This window comes from Ovis aries, chromosome 17, assembly GCF_016772045.2.
Source record: "Ovis aries strain OAR_USU_Benz2616 breed Rambouillet chromosome 17, ARS-UI_Ramb_v3.0, whole genome shotgun sequence".
Classification (NCBI taxonomy): domain Eukaryota; kingdom Metazoa; phylum Chordata; class Mammalia; order Artiodactyla; family Bovidae; genus Ovis; species Ovis aries.
The window spans coordinates 55,831,205-55,843,749 of NC_056070.1; the positions used below are offsets into that span (position 1 = coordinate 55,831,205).

General features: G+C 44.7%; 1 protein-coding gene across 1 annotated transcript in view; it reads right to left on the minus strand.

Annotated features, from left to right (window-relative positions):
* The window catches only part of TMEM233 (transmembrane protein 233), a 46,875-nt gene extending 39,604 nt beyond the window's left edge, over window positions 1–7,271 (minus strand). The window contains exon 1 of the mRNA XM_012097821.5: window positions 7,026–7,271. Coding sequence (XP_011953211.1) covers window positions 7,026–7,211 — 186 coding nt within the window. The 5' untranslated portion in view covers window positions 7,212–7,271. The remainder of the gene's footprint in view (window positions 1–7,025) is intronic.
* Between the last annotated feature and the right edge of the window lie 5,274 nt (window positions 7,272–12,545).

The following is a 12,545-nucleotide window of genomic DNA, read 5'->3' on the forward strand; positions in this document are numbered from 1 at the left end:
ACAGTGCAGCTTCAAGAGGCTCACGGACACAAACTGGTGCAAAGAAGGAAAAGTACCCTGAGAGAAATCTATTCAAAGTGTAGGTTGAGGGGACACAACTTAGGGTGAGGGCAAGAGGGCAATCAAGAAGGACTTTACAAAGGAGGCAGTTTTCCAGCTAAACTTTGAAAGAGGAGTGAAACCTGCATTTTAATAAGCACCTCAAGTGGTTAAATTTTGAAAAGCACTGTTCTAGGATATGAGATGGAGAAGGCGATGGCACCCCACTCCAGTCCTCTTGCCTGGAAAATCCTATGGACGGAGGAGCCTGGTAGGCTGCAGTCCATGGGGTAGCGAAGAGTCAGACACGACTGAGCGACTTCACTTTCACGCATTGGAGAAGGAAATGGCAACCTACTCCAGTGTTCTTGCCTGGAGAATCCCAGGGATGGGAAAGCCTGGTGGGCTGCCGTCTATGGGGTCACAGAGTCGGACATGACTGAAGCGACTTAGCAGCAGCAGCAGCAGCAGGATATGAGACCTCCTACCTGGCCTTCTCTTGAGGACTATTTAAAGGTGCCCTCCAAAGTCACCATTAAAATTCATTATAAATCAGATGCGGTTTGCTTATAAATTCATGACAAACTGCACCTCAGCCATGGCATGTTTTGCCAACTTATTTAACAGCTGCTGTTTTGTTTAACAACTCTAGGAGGGACTTTTCTTTTTTATATTTTTAACAACAACAACAAAAAACACCTTTACTATGTAAATTTTCAAGCATATTAAAAATCAACAGAACAATACAACAAACCTCCATGTTCCCATAACCCAGCTTCAACAACCATCCATTAGTGGCCAATCTTGTTTTTAAATCTCCCATATTATGTTATGAGAAAGTGATTATAAAATTTTACCAGTAAATTAAAATGACATTCAAACTGTGTTTTCTTTTCTAGGAACACACAGGTTAACATCTTGTACCTCTAATAATCTAGGACTTATTAGATTGAAAGGATCTATTGAAAGGACCCCAATAGCAGTTTAAAATCTATATTCCCAAATTCCAAATGTCAGTGGCCACCCTCTGCCACATACTGGGGAAACATGAAAGCAGCCATCAAGGCAGGGGTTGCCTGGGCCATGTGCATATCTAAAATCTATGGGTATCTATAACAAAGCTGTCCAACAATGCTAACACGCTTCAGGCAAGGTCTTTGTCATCTGAAACCATCTTAACACTCTTCAGAGCTTCAAGTGGAGGAATTCATAAGGAATAAGTCACAGGTGTCCACAATATTGATATTCTATTTCTTAGCTGACAATAATGTAGAAAGAGCCACAGAAAGAAGAAATCAACTGAGGACCCAATGAACTATAATACTTAGTTTCAACTTATAAGCGATGGCAAGCATCCTGGGTAAGCTACCTGAACCAGGATCTGTTATTTCCAAACTCTGCCTTGATTACTGAAAACAAACAAACAAAACCCCCAAATCCCACACAAGTAATAGCTCTCCTCTGAACCTATGAAAATCCAGTTGAAACCCAGTTTCGATGGACAAGCCCTGGTGGAGCCTGGGTCAGATGGAAAGAATATCCAGTTTGGTCTTTCATTCTGTGGATATTTACTTTCTTTTTGACCACAGACTTTGTCTTCTAGAGCAGGGGTGGTCAGGTTCTTGGCAGGGCTGTGGCTTACTGTGTCAGCCCATGACCAGACAATGGATTTTGACGGTGGCTTCGGATTGACCATCCACTATCAACTGCATCTCCTGCTGGTTTATGAAGCCTGCTGCCTTGTTTCGAGGATTTCTCTTTGCCTTTTTTTGCTGTGTTGGAGCTGTTTTCTGGATCTGTTGTCTTTATGTTCCCTAATTTACTTCCTTGTATTAGGGGAGCACACCCTCCCATAGCTTTATAAGAAAAGGTATATGTCAGATTTCTTTCTGAGATCTTGAATGGCTGTAATTAATGTTTACCATTAGATCACAGCAGTTATTTATTCCAGTGACACATCTGTCAATACTTGTCATTGCTTTTATTTTTTAATCAAATTCACTAGTCTCAATAAAAATAGAAAAAGCTACTGGAAAAGGTAATGGCTTGTATCCCTGAAATATATGCACACATCATCTTTAATACTAAATTCTAGCTGTGTTTTAGCTAATGCCATTAAATCATTTAAATTTTACTATTTAATTTCCACAACAGTGCCTGACTTGGTGCCCTTGCAACCCTTGTTTTACAGGATTAAGAAATCAAGCCTCAGAAGGACTGAAACAGTTGCATGAGGTTACAGATGTAGCAAAAAGCACAAAAGGCTTTGAACCTCACTGTTTGGTACCTGGACAGATTCTGTGGGTGTGAGGAAGAAATTCTATTGAAAGAAGGTTTATAATTCACCTAATTAAAATTCACTGGCTATTATATATTCATACTTAGAGTGACCAAATTGGCTCACCTATGCAAAAGACTGTATTATATCATAAAAATGGAGACTTGGCATGGACTTGCTTTCAGTCTCTTGAACCAGATAGCAAATTCCAGCTACAAAACTAGTATTAATAGATGGAGATCTCAACTGAAATTTGCCAACACTTTTGCAAGTTTTTTCTTGCAGATCCAGGAGGGCAGAGACCTTGCTGATCTTATTTATCACTTGATAAAGGTAAAGGAGTATACCAATGCCTGGAGTGTTAGTCACTCAGTTGTGTCCCACTCTTTGCAACCCCATGGACTGTAGCCTGCCAGGGTCCTCTGTCCTTGGAATTCTGAATTCTCTAGTTAAGAATACTGGAGTGAGTAGCCATTCCTTTTCCAGGGGCTCTTCCTGACCCAGGGATTGAACCCACATCTCCTACATTGCAGGCAGGTTCTTTACTTTCTGAGAAACCAGGAAAGCCCAGGGAAGTGTGGAAGAGCCTGGCATTTAGTAACAGTGCTCAATATATATTTGTTGAATGAACCACCAATCTTTCTCCAGGGTAAAAGTCATATGGACAGTCTCCACATTCCATCTTTCATATGGAATAAAAGGATAGCCTGGAATGGGCGGGAGTACAACGAATGAGACCTTAAAACCACTCTGGGCTCTACTTCCCAAGTCGTGTACCCCATCTATGGAGGAGGGGTGCTCTTTTCAAATTCACATGTGTAATATGGGCTAGCAGTGACCCAGCCTGCAGGAAATTCACGAGATATGTGTCCCTGAAACTGAGCATAGGTTAAGTGTACTTTTTTTTACTTTTTTTTTTTTGATGTGGACCATTTTTAAAGTCTTTATTGAATTTGCTACAACATTGCTTCTGTTTCATGTTTTGATTTTTTTTGGCTCTGAGGCTCCTTGACCAGGGATGGAACCTGCACCCCCTACAGTGGAAGGTGAAGCCACTGGGACAGGGAAGTCCCTAAGTGCACTTTCAACAAATAGACTTTTAATACTTGGGGAAGCAAAGATTTCCATGTCCCTGCCTTTGGCAATGCTTGACCCACCAATATTCTGACACGACAAGCCATACCATACCAATTCTCTTCAGTGGTGAACTCCTCACAACCCCCAGGACTCCCTTAGTTCTGCCCGGGATGGTGGAAAGACCGCAGGTGCCAACAGCTTGAAGAACACTCTTCTCAAATGTGTATTTTTCAAAGAGGCTTTATGATTCCCTAGCACCTACTTCAACTCTGTAATTTGATAGAAGGCTTTTCAGACTTGATTTAATAAATAAAGATATTGATTGTTTTGAGATTCCTGGCTCTTTTTACAGTTCTGGGAATGAATTATATTGAGCCTTGTCAATATTTATGTCAGTTTGCATTATCTCCCTGTGTTTCTTGACTGGAGTGCTATTGATGTTTGGGGTGGGTCAGTTCTTCATTGGGAGGACAGTCTCCAGCATTGTAGGATATTAATATTCTTAGCCCTTCCCCCCCAAATGCATGTAGTGCCCCAAATCACTGATATACACAGATATTTCCCACATAGTTTCAAGCACCTCCCGGGGAACGGCACCACTATCTAGTGCCCCAACTGATCACAAATTACAGATGACTGAGATATGAAAATAGCCAGGACTAAACATCACCAGATTCCCCAGGGAAAGCATACACCTGGCAGTTGGTCAGCCATTCTCCTCCTATGCACCCGTCTGCTTCCTCTTTATCCTTTAGAGTCTTTATTATGAAACCTGTCAAAATGAATTCTACACTGTTTCAAAGGGAAAATGCTTCCAGTACCTTGGAGGGAGCACAATTTGGAGGGTGTAGGAAGCTTAGTTTGACGTTCTATTTGTTTTCATACATGACATATGATGTTTCCAGGCTCCAAATCTATCCATCTGTCTGACAGTTATTGCCTGTACTGAGTGCAACACTGGTAGCTTAACACACTTTTACTCTCTTTTATCCTTACAACATTTTTGCCACCTCTTAAAATGCTTTTTACATTCCCATATTCTAGATGAAGCAGCCAACACTTTAAAAGGGTATACATAAAGCTGATCCACTTCATTGTACGGTAGAAACTAATGTAACACTATAAAGCAATTATACTTCAGCAAAAAAAAAAAAAAAAAAAAGGTATGAAATTCGGCCAGTCAACTTTCTGATTCCAATATCTATTTTCTGACAACAGGATGGTCTCTTGCTGTAAATCTAGTGAAAAATAGTCTTGCGGGAGGGAATGGAGATAGGAGGACCAGAAAAAGGTTTCTATTCAAAGCACATAGAAGTCTAATCCCCCAGGACACACCAAGCGGCATCATTAGCATCCAACCTGTCACCACCAGCTGGAGTTCCAGCTCATCTCAGATGAATGTGGGATGGGCTTGGGGGGGGGGGGGGCGAGCCTCTGCAGGCACTTTTCTACTTGGCACTGGGAAAGGAGTAAATTGGCTGTTGATTCATTAATAAACCAGGATAGAGTGTGGGCACCGATACCAGTCAATCCTCTGCTACCGCCTAGAGAATTTGGCTGCTACAATCTCCCCTTCCTGCTTTGCTGCAAAGAACCATCCAGGACTGGATATCTCAGAAGAGGAAGGAAGAGAGGAAACTGACTGGTTGGTCCTAAGGAAACTGATATGGTGGTTCCGGGGTTCCAGCATGGGATAAAGCAGCAGGAGGAGAACAGACACTGTGACCCCTTAACACCATTCATATATTCATTCATTCATTCATTCATTCACTTCGTAATATTTACTGGGCATCTACCACCAGCCAGATTTTCTTCTAGATGAAGCTACACCAACAAAAAAACAAATCACAAACAAATACCCCTGCCCTCACTGAGCTTATATTCTAATGAGGGGACACAGACAATAAGCATATTAATACATGGAATAACATATTACACAGAAACAAATACTCTGAGCAAAAAATTACAGGGAGGGGAGAACAGAGCTTGTGAGTGTGTGTGGGGGTAGGGAGGTTGATTTTAAAACGGTGATCAGAGAAGCTCTCAGCCAGTGACATATGAATAAAGATCTAAAAGCACCACCATGCTGGGCCCTGTTCCAAGAGGTTCCCACTTTATCTCATTAATACAACAACCCTGAGAAATATGGCTATGATTATCCCCACTTCACAGACAAAGAGTCTGAGGTGAAGAGAAATGCAGTGATTTCTGGAGATCATTAGGATTTGAACTCAGGCAGTCTGAAGTTCAGCGCCTGAACGCTTGAATGTTGGTGCAGACAGCCTACAAACGCGGTATGAGAGAGGGCAAGCTGTGACTGCAAATGAGGCCTCTGTGTGCACCCAGGAAGCCAGTACAGTGCCACACATGGGCAACTGTGGGTAGACTTGCAGGGGGGAAGCGGGTAGAGGCTCTTGATCTTTACGGAGTTTACTGGGACTCTCTGGGTCTGCGGCTGGGGAGCTGGGTCTGGCGAGGCGGGTGGGTGGGGGAGGGAGCTATCTGCAGGGTTGTCCTGGGCCAGCTGCCCCAGTCAGTAAGGTTAGGACCTCGCCAGAGCTCCTCGCCCTCCTGGGTTCTCACAGAGCTCCCACCTGGGCAGCTGAAGGCGGTAGTGGAAGTGAGCTCAGGAAGTAGCACCAGCTGCTTCTACTACAGAGACAGCCACAGAGTTGGCAGAGGTCAGCACAAAGGGCGAGCTGCACGGAGTGCAGGAGCTCCCCAGTGCATTCCCAGGTCTCGAGGGGAGCCTGGGAGTCTTTGGGGGGTGGCAGGAGAGGCTCAGAGAGTCGCAAAGAGTCTGACGCGACTGAACTAAAGAGAGGCGCAGATAGGGTCGCTGTGCAGCAAGTGAGAGATGAACAACTACGTGCTGGGGTAAGAGAGGACAGAGCGACACAGGGTGCACAGAAGAAATGCCTGGAGAGGGAGCAAGCTCACTGGAATAAAGGGACCAAGAGGTGCCGGAAGGGAGTGAAGAAGGGTCAGCTGGCGGAGGAAGAAGCGCAAAGGAACTGCTGTCCCAGAGAGGGCGTGCTCAAACGTGGGACCAGGGGTCTAGAACACATTGGGAAGCGCTTAGGGACCCTCAGAGAGTGGCCCAGGTGGTGCCCCAGGCACAGCAAAGGCAAGACTCTGTGCTAAAAAATAGAGACGGTGCTGCCTCTTGAGACCCGGGACAAGGGATAAGCAAGGAGGGCGCAGAGTCTGCACGCTCAGAGAACGGGGAGCGCTGTTGCTGTTAGAGTGGTGCACTTTGAGGCTCCAGAAAAAAAGGTTGAGAAGTGGATGGGTGCCCAAGAATGTCGGAGGCGGCGGGAGGGAAAACGGAAAGTCCAAGGAAGAACTTGCTTGGTTAGGAGAGAAGGTACAGCGCTGCTCGAAGTGGAAAGCCGCCCGGGGGAGGCTTGGTCAGGGTTCTGAGCGCCACCGGGAGCACAAAGGAGGCGCTGATGGCTGGAGGGAGAGTGCGGAGAGTCTGAGAAAGGTGAGCAGAGGGTAGAAAAGCCCCGGTGCCCCGGGCAGTGAGGAAGGGAGCGGTGAAAAGCGGAGAGTGTGAGGAGTCCCCACGAGGGGGGTCTTGCCGCTAGGGTCTTCTGTGCCTGGCTGCTGCGGGTCCTAATTTACTTACCATGATGGAGAAGACTAAAGCCACGATGTTGATGGGGTACGCGGGGCAAAAACAGGCGACGATGGCAAGCCACAAGTAGTTTTGGGGCTTGGGCACGTCCTCCTCGGTCTTGTCATCGTCGGTGTTGGCCTCGGGACTGCTGTCCAAAGCCCTCTTGAAGTCCGAGCTGGGAGCGTACTGAGACATGGGCGAGGTCGGCGGTGCGGGGAGGCGCAAGAGCGCACAGTCCGTGTGGCCTGGGGCTTTGGCCGCAGGCTCCCGGCGAGTCGCTGAAAAGCCAGTGGCGCAGGACTCCAGGGAAACGTAATCTCACCCCTTCTGCGCCTTCCACTTGCACCTGCCTGGGCTCAGGGACCCGAGCCAAGAGCCTCCGGCACTGGAGGGAGGGAGCGAGTGAGGGCTTCGGGGAGGCACCGGGGGGAGGAGAGAGGGAGCTAGCCTGAGAAACAGGGGAAAGGCACCCCTTGAGGATACACCCGGGGGCCAACAAGCAGACACAAAGACTTACAGGTTAAGAGTCTTACAGGGAAGGGAAAGGGAAGACCCTTTACATGGCAGACTAACTGACCTAAGGCTGAAGATGACCACCTCCTCTTTTAAAGCAGCATCACAGGAGGTGACCCAACTCTATCCAGTTGAGCACCCAGCCCTACCCAGGAGGTAGCAGACTTACTACTTCCTCTTGACTTTAATGATTTGCTTTCCCTGCTCTATGATCCTTCTTCTAAGAGTCTGAACACTGAGCCTCACTGATTTATCTTCCCCAACAGGTAGGCAGGGAGCAAGGTGCGCAGTTTGGGGCACCTAACATCACTGAGGGGGCCTCTGGAGACTGGTGTGTCAAGAGGCAGCGGGCACCACCCAGGAAGGGCCTATCCTGGTACCCTCTACCTTCTCCCAAGTGTGCAGTCAAGGAGTCCTTCTCCTCTCCACGTTTCCACCTTGGAGGAGAGAGAAGCAGGTAGATCTAACTTGTGCAAACACAGGTGGTTACCTGGGATGGAAAGGAGAGAGAGGGATCCACTTTGGGAACTGGAGTGAGGGTAGCTGAGATACATCAGCAGTCTGAGCAATTCATGAAAGATGGTATGGACCAGAACTGGGGCTCCAAACCAGATGTAGTGGGGAAATCATCACATCTGAGTTGAATGACCTCAGAAAAATTCCCGGCCAATGTTTTTGTCGAAAAGAAATAATGATAGTGGAATAATGAGAGTCCCTGCCTCATCACAGATATTATTAGACTATGAGACTGCATGTCAAGTCAGGAGATTCTAAGTGTTCAATAAATTTAACCTATTATTAGGATGATATTTTCTCCAAATATAGTTATTATAGGGCTTCTCAGGTGGTGCTAGTGGTAAAGAACCCACCTGCCAATGCAGAAGAGACAGGTTCAATCTCTGGGTTGGGAAGACCCCCTGGAGGAGGAAATGGCAACCCACTCCAGTATTCTTGCCTGGAGAATCCCATGGACAGAGGAGCCTAGTGGGCTACAGTTCATGGGGTCTCAAAGAGTCGGACACGACTGAAGCGACTGAGCACAGACACGTATAGTATCTCAAACCCAGTATCTCTTGCTGTAAACAATTCATGAAAAATTCAGCTAGTCTGAGTTGGCAGGACCACAAAGAAATGCAAATAATTTTAGTGTGCACAGTCTCAAAAGCAGTTGGTCACATCATCACATGGAAAAATGAGATGAGATGAGGAAGCAGTATGCATTCACCGTCTCAGAACATGAACTGATTGATGGTCTCGGATGCTCTCGTTCATTGTTCATTGTGTGGCCCTCTCTGATTTGAATATCTACCTCCCTCACTGGATGGCAAACTCCCTGAGAGAGGGAACTGCCTTGCTCATCTCTGTGTCAACACTTGGCACATATCTGTATTTTGTGTGCTTAGCATAGCTTTCTGGGTGAACATACGAAGATGACACATCACTTATATGGGGAATCTTGAAAAAAAAGATGCAAATGAACTTATTTACAAAACAGAAACAGACTCACAGACATAGAAAACAAACTTTTATGGTTCCCAAAGGGGATAGGGGGAGATCCCATTGCTGGGGGAGAGATAAATTAGGAGTTTGGGATTAACATATACAAACTACTATATATAAAACAGATAAATCTAACAAAAGCCTACTGTATAAGCACAGGGAACTATATTCAATATCACGTTAACTTACAATGGATACTGAAAAGGAGTATCTGTATCTATCTGATTCATTTTGCTGTACACCCGAAACAACACTGTAAATTAACTATACTACAATTTTAAACAATGATTTTTTTTAAAAAAGGGAAAATACCACAGTATCTTTCCCACCATGTCTTCTCCCCCACTTTGGATGGTTAATCAAGTAGGAATAAGCCAGAGAATTAGAGTCACCTACTGAGTTCTCAACCAAACCTTTGCCTGGAATGCTTTTCCTTGATACTGTCACATGGGTGCTCCTCCTTATTTCTGTAACCTGTTCAGGGCTGTATCTCCAGAACTTAGAATTGTCCTGGCACATACTAGGGATGCAAGAAATAGTTCTTGAATGAATGGATCAGAATTACCTATGAGTATTGAAAAATGATTTCCAGATCTTGATCAAGATCTACTTGAATTAGAATTTCTCAGAGTGGTACCCCAGAAATCTATATTTAGAATGCCTGGGAAATCTGTATTTTTAGAACAATCCTAAGTAATTTTGATGGAACTGAACATTTTCTCAAATCCCAATACCATCTCTAGCTCTCAGGATGTAGGCCTGGATCTTTCTTTTTTAGGTCCCCTCTGGTGCCTCAAATTCAGCATATCAAAGATTAAAGTGTCCTCCCTAAGAACCTACTTCTCAAGGCTTGGTCCATGGCTAATGGGTCCCGCCCATTTCTCTAACCTCCTCTCTAGTCAATCTTCTCCTTTATGCCCAGTTACACAGGACTTTTTTTCCCCTCTCTTCTCAAGGAGTACATCTAGCCTTTTTCTAACCCAAGGTCTTGGACTTGATCCTTCTTCCAGGAATGCGTCCCTTCCTCCCTTTCATCTGTTGGCTCCTTTTCATTTTCAGGACCCATCACTTCATGTATTATCTTCTGAGAGAGTCCTTCCCTGACCGTCTTATCTAAATCATGTTTCCACAACTTAAATGTCCATCAACAGATGAATGGATAAAAAAGGTGCAGTGCATATATACAATGGAATATTTCTCAGCCATGGAAATGAATGAGCTTGGGTCATTCACAGTGATGTGGATGGACCGAGGGTCTCTCATATAGAGTGAAGTAAGTCAGAAAAACAAATATCATATATTAATGCATATATGTGGAATATAGAAAATGGTACAGATGGACCTATTTACAAAGCAGGAACAGAGATGCAGGCATACAGAATGGACAGGTGAACACGGGGAGGGTGGGCAGGAGGGTAGGACAGACTGGGAGAGGAGCACCGACATCTATACACGACCATGTGCAGAGCGGCTAGCTAGAGGAAAGCTGCTGTAGCACAGTGAGCTCAGTCAGGTGCTCTGTGATGACCTAGAGGGGTGGAATGGGGGTGGGTAGGAGGGAGGCTCAAGAGGGAGGGGATATATGTAGACATATAGCTGATCCACTTTGTTCAACAGCAGAAACTAACACAACACCGTAAAGCAATTATACTTCATTAATAAAACAGCAACAATAACAAAAAATAAAGCAGACTTCCACAGTCTTATTCACCATCCTATTATCCTGTTTATTTCCTTCATCACAGGTATCACAACCAAAGACTGTCTTACTTGTCTGCTATTTACTGCCTGTTTCCCCCAGTAGAAGGCAAACTCACATGAGCAGAGATTTTTTTTCTTTTTTCATTTGGTTCCCCGTGGTGTCTCCTAGGCCTTGTTCCTGGCCCTAAGTAGGTGCTCAACAGATACTCACTCAACAAACTGTGCATGCAGTCATCCACATTAGGAACTTGAGAGCATAATTCTTTTCTTTCCTTCAGCCTCTACACGAACAATTCATCATACCCTACTGACTCCATCTCAAACACAACTCCACCCCATCCTCTCCTCCCATCCCATGGCCAGTGTTCCAGTTACAGCTCTTATCAACAGTGCAAAAGCTCCAGTGGGGGCTGTATGAGCTGTATTTGTAAAGTGAGGCTGGTGAATTTAGTGGGTGTGACGAACCCCCTGCTGCAGTTCATGGGGTTGCAAAGAGTCGGACACAACTTAGCGACTGAATAACAAAGCCCAGAGATCAGGCTCCACATGGAATTTTGCTGCTTCAAGGTCATGAACTGCACCATCCACTCCAACCCACTTGTGTCATCCTGGAAAATACACAAAAAAAGATTGTTGGTTGTTGACTCAGAATAGCCCATCTCCTCTGTCAAGAAAACAACTGCTCAACACCGGTCCAACACTCTGGAGTCACCAAACATGTCTTACTGTGCGCACTCAATGCATTCCCTAGATGCATCATCTCACTTAATCCCTACAGTTCCATTTATAAATTAGGTGCAGAGGTTTCTTTTTCTTAAAGCTGAGGAAACCTAAGATCAGACGGGTAAAGGGTCTTGTGGAAGGCGTTATAGCTGAGTGGAGGTGCCAGGATTTGAACCATGTCTAGGATACTTGTTCAGCAAGCTTGTCCAGGTCATTAGAGGTAGTTGGACATCTCTGTAGTTTGCTAGTTATGCTATTCAGGGAAGATGGATTAATAGCTTGTTGACTGGTCTAAAATGTGGCAGTGGAACTGCAATCACTTGAAATATTTACAATTAGATTGAAAAGAAAGTGCCCATACCAGAAAGTGTAATGTATATGGCCTTGATTCTTGAGGGATGCATTAGACCACTCAGTAGGGGTTTCTAGCTCATATTTCCTGAGCTTCACTAATTTTTTCTTGAGAGGTCAATTTATTGCTCTTGAACCTTACTGGCTGATTGCTTAATAATGTAGCAATACCTTCTCTCTTTTAAAAGGAGAGAAGAAAGTGACTTCCTAGTGGCCAGTCTAGATGAGGGAAAGAACTCACTCTAGCCTTCTGGACCCCAATGTAGCAACTTACCCTTTTTGACTTAAGAAAAAAAGTTTTATTTTCCAAATGTAAAAGTAATATATATTCTTTCTAGAAAAGTTGGGAAATGAATGGAAGCATAAATAAGAGAAATATCACCTGTATCCTACCATCCAATGTTAACCACCATGGAAATAAGGGATTATTTCCTTCTAATTCTCTTTCTACATGCATGCATGTTATATCACTCTTAACATTCTTTGCAGGTATTTTCATAGTCTGCATCATTTTCTATTAGATGGATTACTACTTAGGTAACCATTCCCTGATAATCAGGTATTTATGTTATTTTCAGTGGGTTTCTGTTACTGAACAAAACATGGAAAATGCTGTCATGGACATCTTCTGTGCCCAGTGACCAGCATTTGTGACTCTTTATGACTCATGACCTTATAGGGTAGATGCCTATCTTTGAAAGGCAGAGAAAACTCAGGCTTGCTGGCTCAGAAATTACAGTA